This window comes from Pituophis catenifer, unplaced genomic scaffold (assembly GCF_029215685.1).
Source record: "Pituophis catenifer annectens isolate HBS135680 unplaced genomic scaffold, rPitCat1.0.hap2 SCAF_1, whole genome shotgun sequence".
NCBI classification, from domain to species: Eukaryota; Metazoa; Chordata; class Lepidosauria; order Squamata; family Colubridae; genus Pituophis; species Pituophis catenifer.
This window is the reverse complement of record NW_027256881.1, coordinates 222,786,711-222,803,016: the sequence shown is the minus strand read 5'-3', so window position 1 is coordinate 222,803,016 and position 16,306 is coordinate 222,786,711. Positions and strand designations below refer to the sequence as shown.

At 37.1% G+C, this 16,306-nt stretch overlaps 1 protein-coding gene across 1 annotated transcript in view; it reads left to right on the top strand.

Annotated features, from left to right (window-relative positions):
* The window catches only part of KALRN (kalirin RhoGEF kinase), a 537,699-nt gene that overhangs the window by 289,470 nt on the left and 231,923 nt on the right, over nt 1-16,306 (top strand). Inside the window, exon 6 of the mRNA XM_070949954.1 lies at nt 11,948-12,070. Within this exon, the coding sequence (XP_070806055.1) occupies nt 11,948-12,070 (123 nt within the window). The remainder of the gene's footprint in view (nt 1-11,947; nt 12,071-16,306) is intronic.

The following is a 16,306-nucleotide window of genomic DNA, read 5'->3' as shown; positions in this document are numbered from 1 at the left end:
ACAGGGGAAAGCTACCAACCAGTCAAGCATAGGACAACACATAGTGACTATCATTACGATCAGGTCGTGAATGCAGGCATTTGCATTAAGTTATTTTTTCACCACCACTGTAACTTTGTATGATTGCTGAATGTGGCAGTTGGTAAACTGGTACAATTTTATTAGTGGGCACCTCTGTTAGAAAGGCTGGCATGACATTGGTAAAAAAAAAATAACTTTTTCAAGATATCTATGTCTAGTTTTAGAACACTAGTGTAACAGAAAAAAATTATGCAGGATTCAGTCTTTCCAATCTTAAGAATCAAGTCTTAGAAAGCTATTGGAATTAGTGTTGAGATACTAAACCACATATGTACATTCTTTTAAAAAAGCTAAAGGTTTGGCAAGAAGGGATTTTAGTGAAGAAACAAAGTGGAGAGGCAGAAAAAAAAAATCTTAAGCACTGCTCCCAACCACAGTGTTTCTTCAAGTAATGTTTCTTTTTAAAATTAGCAAGCAAAACAATAAAACTATTAATACTGAAATTAACTTTAAAGTACTTCAAGAATATTTGGATATTGAATTTTTATTATTATTAGATTAAATAATTTTAATTTAATTTTATTTTACTATTATTAGATTTTATTTTATTATTATTTTATTCTATTACATTTTATTTTATATTTTATTTTATTAGATTTAAATTTTATTATTTTATTATTAAAAATATTTAAGTAATATCTGAGTATTTGAGTATTTGGGTAATGTTTATGATCCCATATCTGTCTGTCTGTCTGTCTGTCTGTCTGTCTGTCTGTCTGTCTGTCTGTCTATCGTCTATCTGTCTATCTATCTATCTATCTATCTATCTATCTATCTATCTACCTACCTACCTATCTTATCTACCTACCTACCTACCTACCTACCTATCTATGTTTCCCCGAAAATAAGACCTTGTCTTATATTTTTTTGAACCCTGAAATAAGTGCTTGGCCTTATTGCCATGCGCTCCAAAGCCCGATTGAGCTTATTATCAGGGATGTCTTATTTTGGGGAAAACAGGGTATTTATCATCTATCTGACTGCCATCTTACCACAGGGTAACAGTTTACAATATCAAAAACATAAAATTTTATAAAACAATATGAATTAAATAATATAAACAGATAAATATTCAACCCTAACTAAAAAATGGGAGGGGGGAAAGTAAGATAAGCAGAAGGGGGGGTGGGATCTGTTATGTCTGTCAACCCCCACCCCCAACATGAAGCACTCCCATTGAGGCCCCAAGTCAACTGGCAGAGCTCTTTATATCAGAAATGTTTCAGATTTATTTTCAAAATTCAATATCATTTCAAAGGTTTTGGTGGAATTTTTCATCTTGGTTTTGATTTTGATATGGGTCAGAGTACCCAACCAAAAATGATCAGATTTTGAATATGCATTATATTTTATGCAGGAATTTAATTTGAAAAATATTTGGTATAAACATAATCCGATCACCAGGGATTATATGTTTACTTGCTATGCCTGGACATTTTTTAAAATGAAATACTCTTTTCTAATCGATCAGGTTATAGACTCCAAGATTAATTATATGCTTATCAGATCATGCTCTGATCACATTAATCTTTTAATTTAAAATGTTAAGTTAGTCAATGATGGATGGTATTTTAATACTTCTATATTACTGGATGATATTTTTTTTATCTATTGTATATTAAGCAACAAATGTTATAATTTTTTTTGAAGTCAGTGGTAATTTTTTTTGAAGACTTGGCTGTTCAAGCAAATAGGCTGATTCTGATTCTGGGTTTTATTATTTATTAGTTAATTTGGTTTAAAATGGGATTTTGTTGTACATATTTTTAACTTGTGTTCGCCGCTCTGAGTTCTTCTGAAGAAGGGCGGCATATAAATACATTAAATAAATAAATAAATAAATAAATAAATAAATAAATAAATAAATAAATAAATAATTCAGCTAGTCTTGCAAGGCTAGGGAGCTTGATTGTGATTTATGCAGCTATACAGAGAAAACATAGAAATTTTGGTTACCAGCAGATGGATATCATGATTGAAGAAAATGTTTTGATATGCAAAGAACCCTACAGGAAAAAAAAAAAACCTTTAAAAGCTTGTATGTGTGCTAAGGAAAAACTAGTTGTTTTCTATGCTAAACAGGAGGAATTTTCTTTGAAGAAATTGAAATATTGGGACTCAGGCAAGAAAGCTGACAAATTGCTGCTTATCAGTTGTAATGGTTTACATGGAATGTAATGGAACACGTTTCCTATTTGCATCAAAGTGATCTCAAAAAGCAGAATAAGTATTCCATTCACTCTGCAAATAGATAGAAACAGTTTTGGCCATCCTAGTGGGTTATTTCTGCTGGGGAATAGCTACAGCAAATGCAATTCTTTTATTTTTCCTAAACCACATACACTGGATTTCATACTTCCTAGATAGATAATAGTTCTGCAACTGATTTGCAACTGATATCCAATTCTCTTTCTGCCTATGGAGAGACACTATACAAGTCCTGAACGCATTCATGCCTAGGATGAATGAAAGCAAAGAAATTAAATGACAATTTAGATAAACTAGAAATACTGGGGATATATATCATATATCATCAATTATCTATATATCATACTATACCTTATTCTCGTCTTGCTCCTATGGGTGGTATGTATGTTCCCAGGGGTGAAATCCAGCAGGTTCTGACAGGTTCTGGAGAACCGGTAGCGGAACTTTTGAGTAGTTTGGAGAACCGGCAAATACCACCTCTGGCTGGCCCCAGAGTAGGGAGGGAATGGGGATTTTGCCATATCCTTCCCCTGGAGTGCAGTGGGAATGGAGATTTTGCAGTATCCTTCCCCTGCCACGCCCACTAAGCTGTGCCCACCAAGCCACACCATGCCCACCAAGCCACGCCCACAGAACCGGTAGTAAAACAATTTGGATTTCACCACTGTATGTTTCTCAATGTCAGGTCTTCTACCAGAGGCCTGGGAATTTGATGGTTCTGCACAGTACCATAGCTGTTCCTAGCACTTATTGTTTGGAGGTCTTCCCTGTCCTGAAAAAAAATATATTGCAGTTTGGGTCAGTCTGTCACATTAGAAAAAGTATGCTTTCCAAAACATGCTATGCTGTTTTGGAAATACTCAACAAAAAGCTAGATAATCATGGAAGGCAAGTTCATAATACAAATCTCTTTACTCCATTTTCCCAATATAATTCAGTTACTGTAAAAGGAGAACAGCACAGTCTTGGTTCTTTGGGGTCCTTTAGGAAAACTGCAGTGTTCCCCAGTGTAAATGTTTTGGCCACAGCAGCTGAAAAATGTCCCGCTTCAGCTGTAGACATTGGTGACTCATTTGAAGAGGCAGCAAGACCCATATTTCTGATCTCCCGGTGAATGGGCTCCTAAAAACAATCCAATTTGTTTGTAGCACCTGCAGAGCCGAGTGCTAACTGGATTGCAAAATCAAAACATTGTGTTTGGTAGAAATGTATGCCAAAATGAACTCCAGATCTTTCACACTGTAGGAGCCTTGGATGCTGCTGTTTTCCTGAACATCCATCCAAATTGCAATCCTAGTGCTCTGGGTATTGTTAGTATTATGAGCAATGACTTTCCATCCTCCAGCCATCTGTAAAGAACTTGGTCTATGTTAAACAGTCTGTGAGTCTGATCCTACCAGATGGTCCTTTTTAAAAAATTCTTGTTGAAGGGAGAAATGAACAAAATCTCTGACTGCTAACCTGGAAGTAGGTCTCATGGCATTCAATGGAGTTTTGACTCACTATGTATAAGATTATTGAATTGAATTGTCCATTAGACTTGGCTTCCTTATCCTTATAATCATTTTGTTCATTTAGTGTGAGTAGGGTGATTTGTAATCCGGATAAAATTATAACATCTGGTGTTTCTTTTCATCTCTAGTTAACTTCTGTCTGTTCACATACTTTCTCCCCCATCAAGTATCAGGAGAGCAGATACAATATAGAACAGCAGCCAGGAACCAAATAATAGGGAGATAGTTATGTTTACGAGCTCTGCTTATCCATTGTTTAAGGAATCATGGTTCATTGAATTAATTCAACTACTCAGGTTTGCATGATATACTAAGCTATTAATCACATTGTATAATTGCACAATATGCTAAGCCGACACATTGCTATCTAGTTTGTGAATCTGAATGTTGTTTCAACATAGGTGGGTGTGTGTGTGTGCACTTTAGCCTGGCAGATAAAGTAAAAGGCTCGTGCAAAACTAAAAAAATATCTATCTTTTCAATGTTTCAATGCACAATTTAAAAGTGCCATTTTTCATTTTCTTTTTATCTTTGGCCTTTGTTCAATAACTTTCTGCAAAAGTCCAAAATCTTAGAGCTTTTGTGTTAGTTTTACAATATTGTATAAGTCTAAATGTTTCCCACTCACTATGGAAAAAGAGTATAGAGTAAGGATAACCAGAGATAATGGACAAAATATTAATGGAAAAGACATATATCTCCTGTTTAGAAAAGAGTTTTGGAATCTCATCCTACAATTTCTCTATAGCAATGAGAAATGTGAACACCCTATAAGGCTGATTTAGAATGCTACGTGGTGAAACATCTTTAAAACATCTGTGAGCCAGCAGTTAATATTTAGCATGCAAAATTGTATTCTTTTCTCTACAAGTATTAGAAATGGCTTACTAAGCATTTGAGCACTAAATCTTTAGACAGATCTTCTGTTCTATTGTACTTCACAAGATTTCATGTATTTTTTTCATTATTATAATTTGGAGATGTTGCAGCAGTTTTATGGAATTCAGAAATCATAAATGAATGCCTCTTGCTTTTCAGAACAAACACACACACACACAGGATGCTGTGCAGAATTAAACCTTAAATTTTCTGGAAGCCTTTCAGGCTGGCCTCATTGTTATGCCCACAGATTGAAGCGAAGTTCAAATTCTGAATTCAAATCGTTGCAAAAGAGGAATTTGAAATTCAGATCAGGCACCAGTGCAGATGTGACGATTCAAATCTGAAAACTGCAGGCATAAACCAAGAGAAATAAGTCTATAAAACATTCTATATGTATACAAAATGTGCCTGTTGTGGCTGGTCGGCTGCTGGCCCCTCCAGCAACTGAATCAGATGAGGAGGAGGCGTGGGAGTTCGGATCAACATCAAGGCAACCTGAGAGCTCTGAAGGAGAAGAGGGAATGGAGCTGTCAGACAGAGACAGAGACAGAGAGACAGAGGCGAGACTGGGCCGTCCGTCAGCTCTCAGAAGGAGAGTCAACATCTCTCAGGTCTGGAGGTGGCTGATGAAGAAGAGGAGGAACAACTGGGTCCTGTGCCTGACGCATGAATGCACAGAAGGCAGAGGAGAGCAGTGGAAATCTGTGGGCCGATCCTTGGGACAGAAGAGCCACCTGCTAGTGAAGCCCCACCCTAGCTCTGGGGATAAAAGGCAGGGGATGGAGATGAATAGATGTGGCAGACAACTATTTATCTTCTAGCCAGACGGATTTGTTAGCCTGCTGTGAGAGATAAACTTTTGGCCAGAGCTGCTGGCATTCCTAATAAAGAAATCTTTGAATTAACTTCAGAGGATTGGTCATGTTTGGGGAGCTGGGTCAGAACAGTGCCTTTGCATGCTGGTAGCTGCCCTGAAAGGTAAAACCTCTGATGGAGATACATTCTTCTCTCTCTCCATTTCATTTTGTTTCATTTAGGTAATCTTAGTAATTGTGCTTTTCTGGTATTTTTTCCTTCATTTTGTTTATGCCAGCATGTAAACAAGCACAGACAGACACAGTAGATGATTGCTTTTGTGGATTCCTACTAATCATCACATTGTGTGGTTTGAAACTTACCCAGAAAGACCCTATCTTCAGAATCTAATGAGAGGAATAGGAAAAAAAAGCAGAATATAAGTGTATCTAAAGTGCCACGCTGTAGGGGAAAGAGTGAACGAACCTGAAGGTGGAATTAAAAGAAGAATCAGCCTAGAACCTCTACGGTGCCACAAGCGAACTAAGTCCACCTACCCACTCCCTTGAAGTCTATTGTAAGTTGAGAATATTTTTGTGCATATGCACGAGTACCAATAAATCAGCTTAACTGGACCTTCACATGTGGCCCTGATCTTTTGTGCCTGATACACACTGGCCAAGAGAAACTCAACAGAGTGACAGAATGGGGAATGTATGACAAACAATCAACAGTCAAAATTATAAGCAGAATAAGGGACCAGATAAAATTGGAATATTGAAAGTTACAATAAGATTTTGGAATTAGATTTTACTATTATAATAAAAAAATCATTAATATTACATGCATGTATCTATGTATGTATGTCAAAGAGTATTGCCATTGGGAGCCTTCTCTATTTTCTGAAGCTTATTTTGGAGCAAAAGATCTAAAGGGTTTTTCTTTAGAAAAATGTGATGTGAATACTGATGTGAATACTGTATGAAAAGCTGCTTCGATAGTAATAAATAGGATGTCTGTTGCAGAGTGTTCTACAGGATAATAATTGAGGACATGGCTGACATGCCCCCACATAAATTTATTACTATGCTGCAGTATCCTTGATGGAATTGTGCACCTTAATTAATTCATCAGTAGGTATAAAAGTAAATGTCTGAATGAGTATTACCTCCTTTGTAAATCTTGTAAACTTCCTTCTAAGGATTTGACTGTTTAAGATGATATTTTCATCAACATATGAATTTAGAATGTACTTACAAATTTTTGCCATTGGTAGGATGATCTAGATCGGGGGGTGTCAAACGCCGCATCTGGTCCATGGGGTGCTTAGATCTGGCCCATGGGACCGGCCTGGAAAGGCCCACGGTGCCTCTGCTAACAAAAATGGGGCATAGGGGGGCATAGGAAAGCCCACCTTCACAATCAGATTCCCTTTCTTCCACCCTCACAATCAGACTCCCTTCCTTGCAAGGAACCCAGGGAGCTTAGCGACAGCGCGTTGCAATGTGCATGCCTTAACAAGCCCACTGGTGGCTTCAGTGCTCCTTTCCTCCCCACGGAAAATTTTGGGGGGTTGGATGTTGCAGCCAGAGCTGGGCTTGGAGCAGCAGCAAGTCCTGGCACACAATCTACTCCTCCAGCTCCCAATGCCTGAATCAGTGAGCTGGAAGAGAGATTCTCTGTCGTGCTGGTGAGTACTTATGGACCGAGTGGGCTTTTTGCTTTTTCCCCCCACCTCACCATTACGATCCAGCATGGCGCAGACAGCTCAATGGAGGCGGAAAATGGGGCGTTTCCATCAGCCCTTCTCTTTTTTCCCTCTAGCCTCATTTTCTCAGCATGCGCCAGGCAGGCTCAGCAGGCAGTTGCGATCTTTAGATGGGCGTTTATTTTGTCAGCCCAAAGGCGGGGAGGAAGGGGCTTGGAATGGTATGTAAGAAATCGCCCTGTCTCTGCAGTATTGGCCAGCCTGCGCTGCCCCACCTTGCCCCACCTCGCCACCCCATGTTGAGTTGGCCACACCCACCCAGTCACATGCCCACCCAGCTATGTCCACCCAGCCAGTCATTAGGGCAGAGAACCAGTTGTTAAAAAATTTGTAACCCACCACTGAATCACACTAAACCAAAAAACTAGAATTGCAAAAGAATTCTAATTAATTATTAGGGGTGAATTATTAGGTCTTCATTTTAATATCAGTTGAGAAATTAAAATACATGTATAGAGATCTAGCTCAGATTTCTAGTTTATATATTTAGCAAAATATTGCATAGAGGAATCCTGCATACGATTTCTGATTCCTTCAGAAAGAAGAATTCAATAAATTGAATGCAATTTTGGAGCACTTAACAATTCTGTGTCCCTACTTTTCAAGCAGAAAACACACGAGATAATGAGCTAGAAAGATAATTATCTTTAAAAGTCATTTATCTGTGAAAGAATTTATGATATTCAACTAAATCACCAGAGAATTATAAAAGATTAATGGCCTTACATTTCTTGGGGGAATATATGCAGCTACAGGAGACACTTTAGCAACTAGGAAAGATGTGTCAATTTGTGTACCTGCACAAATTTCCTATTAACTGAGATTTGAATTTCAACAAGGCATAAAGAACATTGAAAATAAGATATTTTTTCAATGTGATAGTCAGATGTTCATTATAGAAATCTTTTTCTCCACCCCATGAATTTTCCAGAGTTGTTGTTGAATTCATTGATTCATTTTTTCCAATCACTGTGCGTCTCCCTTCAGCACCCCATAATGTTTTTCGTTCATTAAATAACCCAACTCCTGAATTCTAGCATCTATCTCCACTTTATTCTTTGTCATATTCTGATTGTGATAATTCTTAAGTAACCGCATTTTACCAAAATGGTTTGCTTCCCTTGATCATTTTGTGTAGTAGAATACAGTTGTGGGTTTGTATTGGTGTGTACGTGTGCAGGCATACACATAGTATGCCAATACTATGACAAGACACAGTAAGTCTTTCAACAGAAACTTTACGAAGAAATGTGAAAGATCATGTGCTTTTAACTTTTTTTATAGTGAATGATGAATCTATCCAGAGAGGAAAACTACGAAGTATTCTAAGCATGTTATTAATTCCATTGGGTTTGCACAGTTTTGGCAAAATATTAATAGTAATAATAGTCAAGCATGATGATACTGACTAATATATGAAAAAGGTAGTTTAGCTTGCTGACAATATTTTCCAAGTAAATTTAGACTGATGGCGGGAGACATACAAAGCAACTAACTGTGTCCATGTAGTTTTGCAATTGTCCATGAAGAGCCATGCACTTTGTTCCCCCAGAAAAGGGGTATATAATGATGGATAAAGAAAACATTTCACAGTCCCTTGGCAACAATACTTTGGTGCTTTTTAATTGCTTAATTTCAGGTTTATCCCAGATAAATTGCCTTCAAGAAACATGCTAAGTCTAGGGTTTTTTTTAAGGGCTTGTTGCCAAATGGTGGTTGCCTCCATAAATGGGTATAGTTTGGTTTATTTATTTATTTGGAAAATTTATATTGACATCTACTTGCTCATGGTGACTCAAGGCGGCTTATCGGAAATAAAAACAGAATTTTTGGGGGGAGAATGTTCAAGTCCAGCATGTAAGATATTTAATAAGCTAAATTGTTTTTGGTTCCTAAAGCAGAGATCAAAATCTGTGGTTGATGTGTGGCCCTTCCTTTCTTTGGATTTCTTTTTACCAATGCTGCTCTTATGCATCAGGTATTTTATATTTAAACTGCACGTCCCCTCTTAATGAGGAACTGCAAAGGAGAAAAAGCCAAGAGAGTGCTAAGGCAAATCATGAAAGATTCTTCAAGATTTAGCTGTATTGAAAGAATCAGTTCTGCTTTTTCAAGGGAAAAAAAAAAGATTAAAACATTCAAGACCAGCCAGAACTTAGAAAAAGCCACTCTAGTTTTTGACCTAACTTCCTCAGTAGTAATCTCTATGGCAGTGATGGCGAACCTTTTCGGCACCAAGTGCCGAAAAGTGAGCGCACTTTGCATGCATGCACACACACACACTGATCTGGGTCACAACCTGGAAGAGGAGGTGCCCAGGGCTCATGCTTGCACCCAAAAATCAACTTGTGGTTTCCGGCATGCACATGTGCACCAGCCAGCTAGTCTTCCGAGTTTCTGGTGTGCATGTGCGCAACAATCAGCTGGCCGGCGCTCATGATCACACAGGAAAACGGAAGACCAGCTCTTCCAGTTTCTGGCACTGCCACACACACAAAAGCCAGCTGATCATTGTGCGCGCATGCGCGCCAGAAACCCGGAAGAGGAATGGGCGACGCTGTGCGTGCCAGGCGACATGGTTCCATGTGCCACTTCAGGCACTTGTGCCATAGGTTTGCCATCACAGCTCTATGGCAAAGTAGCTTAGTGTCCTGTTTGCTTCAAAAATACTAGAGGTTTACCTGAGTCTTATAACGTGTACCATTTACTACACTTTTTTCAATTTCTTGCTTCAAACAAGCTACCATGTGAAGATAAAGTGTTGCTGTTTTTTGTCATCTTGCCTATTCTGCATTGTGGGTCAGTGGACAGGTGTTATAGAGCAGAAGGCATTAGTTTTCCATGAGTGATTAGAGCTCTGTAAAAAAAGTATGAGTGTCATGGCTCAAACTTCACAACTACCATTTGGTTTTGCTTGCTGTACTAAAACATAAAGTCCAGGTTACTGTGGATAGAGCTCGTTAACCAGGGGTGAAATGCTCCTGGTTTGTACCGGATCGCCTGATCCGGTAGCAATGGCGGCGGGTGGTTCGGAGAACAGGTAGCAAAAATACCTCCACCCCCCCATGCCCACCTGAGCCGTGCGATCATCAGAGGCTGGTTTTTTAACTTTTAAAAGTATTTTTTCTACAACCTCTTCGGCCAAAAAAATGCTTTTAAAAGTTAAGAAAAAGCCTCTGATGATCGCGCGGCTCAGCTGGGATCGTCAGAGGCTTCTAAAAGCATTTTTCTACAATCTCTTCAGCTGAAGAGGTTGTAGGGAAAAAAATGCCTTTAAAAGCCTCTGGCAATCCCAGCTGAGTTGCCTGATCGTCAGAGGCTTCTAAAAGCATTTTTTTCTGCAACCTCTTAAGGTTGTAGAAAAAATGCTTTTAAAAGTTAAAAAAAAAAAGTTGGCCATGCCCACCCAGTCACATTACCCACCACCACCAAGCCACACCCACAGAACCGGTAGTAACAAATTTTAGATTTCACCCCTGTCGTTAATCACCTGATAATTGGTTCATATTCCAAATATGAAACATGGCATCTTGGATTGCTGGAAAAAGTAATCTGGGGTGTGACTGGAGTACGATTGGAATAATGGAACTCATATTTCTCAGCAACTGATAATAATAGTAATATATATCTCTCCATTCTTCTTTTTGTAGTGCAGATAATCACTATGGCTCTTAGCCATTGATTTTTTTAAAAAAAAAACCTTATTATTATGTGCTCTCTCTTTTGTATTAATTGAATTTCATGTAAAACTATCCTAATTAAGAGCTACCGCTACATTTAGACCGAATGGATTGAGAAGATCAAGAAAACAAGAATCCTGCTTGTTCTTTTATGTATTACAGCAATTTAATTTGTAATTAAACTCCATTGGCCTGTTTTCTTCTCACATGTGGAATAACTAGTACAGTAAAAGCAATTATAGGATTGAAATTATGAATAGAAAATTTGGCTGCGTTGCTGGAGAGTATGATACGGCAGATTTTCAGAGCCCCAAGCGCCATAGGTATAAGGATCATTTGCAATATGAAATGTACTCAAACATCTCCCCCCTCCCATCTCTATCTCTTTTGTCTTATCTGCTAAATTTCCTTTCACCCCCAGCCAGTTCTGAAACATTCTCTCCTAGTTTAATATATCCTGCTAAAGTTTTATGGACAAACATTAAATCAATTGACAAAGTGTAAAGTATATCTTCATACGTCCCAAAGATACTTTTTCAAGAGGCAACTGGACTTTCTGGTTTTTCTTTGAAGACATTTCACTTCTCATCCAAGAAGCTTCTTCAGCTTCAGGTCTGAAGAATTGTTGAAGAAGCTTCTTGGATGAGAAGCGAAACATCTTCAAAGAAAAACCAGAAAGTCCAGTTGCCTCTTGAAAAGCACCTTTGGGACAACAATGACCTGGATGACTGAGAATCTCTGTAGACATATATCTTCATATATTTGTTCTTGAACGTTCATTTATCTTTTGGAGATAATGATTTTTGTAGCAGCCATATTAAGCATGAATGAATGAAGACTACATGGATGGCAGTAGTATAACACAGACCAATTAATTCAATTACACTTTATTGTGTTTATTTAAATGATGCCTCTCAAATTTAATCTCAGTTACAGTTCTACATTAAAGGACAAAAGACTCTTCTTCCATGCCTCTTTCTGCATTTCTGAACATAATAGGGGTTTTTCTTCTTTTTCAGATGTTTGATTGGATCAGCCATAACAAAGAGTTGTTCCTGCAGAGTCACACTGAAATTGGAGTGAGCTATCAACATGCCCTTGATTTACAGACCCAACATAACCATTTTGCTATGAATTCCATGGTGAGTATATAACAGGTTTTCTCTAAGGAGATACATGAGATAGATTTAATATAAGAGGGTAGGATATGGGGAACCAATTAAAGGAGATGAAGGAATCCACCAAATGCTTGACCAGCAAAAGATCAAATTGATCATTTTACAGTAGCTTCTTGTTATATAAAATTTTAAAAAATCTGTCTTTGAGAATACTGCTATCCAATGAAATTCTTACCAGATATACAGTATAATATAGCAGGGGTGTAAAACTTGATTTCATTGAGGGCCGCATCAGGGTTGTGTCTGACCTCGGGGTGTGTGTGTGTGTGGCCAGGGTGAGCATGGCCAGCTCAACATCACTCATGTCAGCTCCTATGGTGGCCTGAGCGCTCTGCCAACAAAAACGGGCTCCCAAGCTCCGTTCTCGGCTGTGACAGCCTCCTGCAACCCTCTGCCAGCAAAAATGAAGCTTTCAGGGGGCACATGCAGCCCTCCCAAGCTCCATTTTCACTGGCAGAGGCACCGCGGGCCAGTGCTTCACTGTCTCCAGGGCAGCCCCATGGGCCAGATATAAGTACTCTATTGGCTGGATTCGGCCTGCGGGCCTTGATAATGTGATCATTAAATTAAAACTTAATACTCAACTAGTTTAAAGTTGTACACATGTGATTTCTGTTTGTGTAACTTAATAACCATCTTCTAATGAAAATGTCAAATATGACTTGAATACCTTCTCTGATTACTTAGTCAATTAAATGCTTATTTTCCCATTCAAAAAAATGAATCATTATGTACTGAAGTTTTCATTTTTATTGCTTTCATATTCAAAAATAAAGGGAGAAAAGGAAAAGAAAAACAAAAATCAAAACCAGGGGACGGCGCCCACTGCACGGAAACCTGGCTTCTGTTTGCCCAGGCCTTCACTTCATCATGTTCCCATTTTTGGTTTTTTTAAATGTTTAATTGGTTTTATTACGTTTTTTTTAGTTGTGAGCATAAACAGGAAGAAGCTACAGACTGGTGATCCAAGAATGTAAATCAGTACATTAACATCTTTACTAAAAATTTTGGAATGCAATATTAATAAATGTAAACCAAAATAGGCAGTAAGACAAGTACATATTATTTAAGTAAGCGACTACTCACACATTTTATATTGCCAATAAAGTGAGGGTGATAGCCAGAGGTGGGTTTCACCAGGTTCTGACCAGTTCTGGAGAACCGGTAGCGGAAATTTTGAGTAGTTTAGAGAACTGGTAGTAAAAATTCTGACTGGTCCCGCTCCCATCTATTCTCTGCCTCCCCTGGAGTGGGATGGGAATGGAGATTTTACAGTATCCTTCCCCTGCCACGCCCACCAACCCACACCCACCAAGCCACACCCACAGAACCAGTAGTAAAAAATTTTGAAACCCACCATTGGTGATAGCTGACTTTTCAACCATTCTGGGGGTGGAGGGATGTCAGGAAAGATGAAAAAAATCTTTTGTTGAATTAGTTTCATTTTAAGATATTATTTTAGTTCTTAGCCAATCATTCATTGATATGTGATATTCCAGCTAATTATTCCAGTGGATACCTGCAAACAGTATCCACTGGATAACAATATTCATTAATTCTTTTTTTTTTTTACAAAAAAATACTGTAGACTTAAAGCTGTTAAGTCTACAATTTTTGTTCAATTATGCTAGCAATTTGAGGTTTTAAAATTGTGCTAATGCATCTGAAGTAAATGGTGAAATTAAGAAATGTTTTAATTGAAAAAACTACCATTTTGCAATTTTACACAACCCCAAATTTCTATTTAAACTCAATTTTTATTTTTTAAAAAATCTTGACAAGATTTTGATTTAAAGTAATCTCAGCTTGTTTGGGGCAGTTTTCAAAACTGGATTATAGCAGGGAGCTTGTTATGTAATAAGGGTTGAAGGAATCACGTAACTCTCTGATTTTGACCATAATACTTTTTTCACAATAAATTGTGTTCCATTGAAAAAGTGATATGTGCCTAAAGATAAAAATAATTAAGAAAATCTAGTTGAGGTTCTTTATGAAAACATTTTTTTATTTATAAAAACTTTTTTAAAGTATCAATATGCTTAAAATAAATTTATTTATATAAGGTAACCTCTAAATAAACAGAACAACCTTGAAATAATATTAATTGTATTGCTTTTATTTTTTCTCGTATTTCAGTAGAACTTTTAATCATGTAACATTTTCCTATGAAATAATTCTTTCTAGATATTTAAAAGCATTCAAGCAACAGTTGAAATCCTAATTATTACAAATTTTCATAGAAATATTAGCTTCCATGGGAATTGTATAATTTACTCCTAATTAATTCATACATTATTTATATTTATGAAATATATACACCCCTCAATCAGATCAGTAACAGATTCAACAAATTTGATATAGAAAATACATAAATATAGAAAATGCATAAACATCAATGAGACATATATCATTAACATTTAATCACAGTTTCTGTTGTTTCAGCTACTGTTGTACTCAAAATGTTCTCCACTTGTCTAATAAAGCAGACCAATTGTTCTCATATCAAATTAAAATAAGAGGATTTAAGAGACATCTTTGATGAGTTTCACAGGTTCATTTTGAAAATGTACAGATAATTCCATTAGTACCACATAGTACCACGTTTACTATTGATCCAAATAATAGTAAAAGTAGAAAATATTTGCAGAATGCCAAAGTTTTTTTTCTACAGCTCACAAATGAGTACAACTGATTTCAGTTTTCTGAATAAATACACAGAATATCAATTGGCATTCTAATTATTATCAAGTAGGCAACTAGGTGTGATTTTTGGGGTACCCCCTCCACTCAATACACCTGTTTGATGTTTATTTTGTAAATAAGCCAAATTACGATTTGGTTTCTGATTGTGTGATAAAATTATGTAATATACAGAATTCCATAATGCACGTTTAATTGTTCTCCCTGATTTCCTATCTATTGCAAAAGCCCATAATGTTAAGATTCTTGACAGATCCATTCTAACTTCTGATAATTCTTGAACTACTTTCAAGGCACTTATAGATAAAACTCTTTATCTGTGGAACACTCCAAAATCCTCATAAGATTGATTGTTCTACAGTGTTAAGTCTTCCTTTTTCTTCCTTTTGAATATAGTACTGTATGACATTTTCTTTTTTCTGGTTATCTGGTGCCCAGAATTGTTCTGACAATGAGATGGGTGGTATGTAAATATGATAAATAAATAAAATTGCCCAGGATTTATTAAAAATAATTTCTGCAAAATGTTCAGGTAATATTTTCAGCACTCTCTAGAAGTCAACTCATTTAGTCATGAGAGTTAAACACATTCAGAATATGCACAGACAAAAGTGCAATGACGAAATAGATTTTTTAAAAAAATTCTGATACAATCACAACTTTGCATAACCCACATTGCTGAATGATCTATTGTTTCCACATTTTACTTGTTGCATTCTTATCACAATCCGGCATATGGATTGTGGTTGTTGGAATAGGCCTTCTGAATTAAAATATCAGCTGAACTCTTAGGAACCTTTTAGCAATGTCCCCATTAATAAAACAGCTATAGTGTGAAATTAAATTTCGGTAGCCGTTAAGAATTCAAAGTCACTAAATATTATATAGCAATATGTAGAGTAAGGGTTATTCAGAAACACTTTCTATTACCATAATGCAGTATTACATCTATAGATTAATATGTTATTAAAAAGGCAAACTGGCTTTAAAATATATTTGGGGATCTCATTAATTTAATTAGTTGCCTAAACCAAGTTACATTTTCCTCCTTAAGCACAAATCACCCTGATTGCCATTGTATATTTAAATAGCTCACTCCACATGCTGCTTATTCTAATTGAAGCTATTCATAACTGCTTTACAGAAACTGGCTTATGCTTTGATGTAACCCTTTGGAAGGGCAAGTCGTGACTTCAGAAATGTATGGATGCTGTTTTCAAACATGTCTATATTAGCCCACCCTTTATCAAACCAATTTGCCAAAAATTAGGGTAACTTGTACTTTCTTCCTGAAGTTATAGAGCAATGATGGTGAATCTTTTTGGCACAGAGTGCCAAAAAGGTCGCAAGGAAATGGCACACGTGCGTGTGCATGCTCTTGGGGCTGTCCTCTGGAAAAGCTGGGTTCTAGCACGCATGTGCGGTCCACAGTCAGCTGGCTGATGCATGTGCGGCTGACAATCAGCTGGCTGGCACACATGCGCAGGCCCGTTTTCGGCA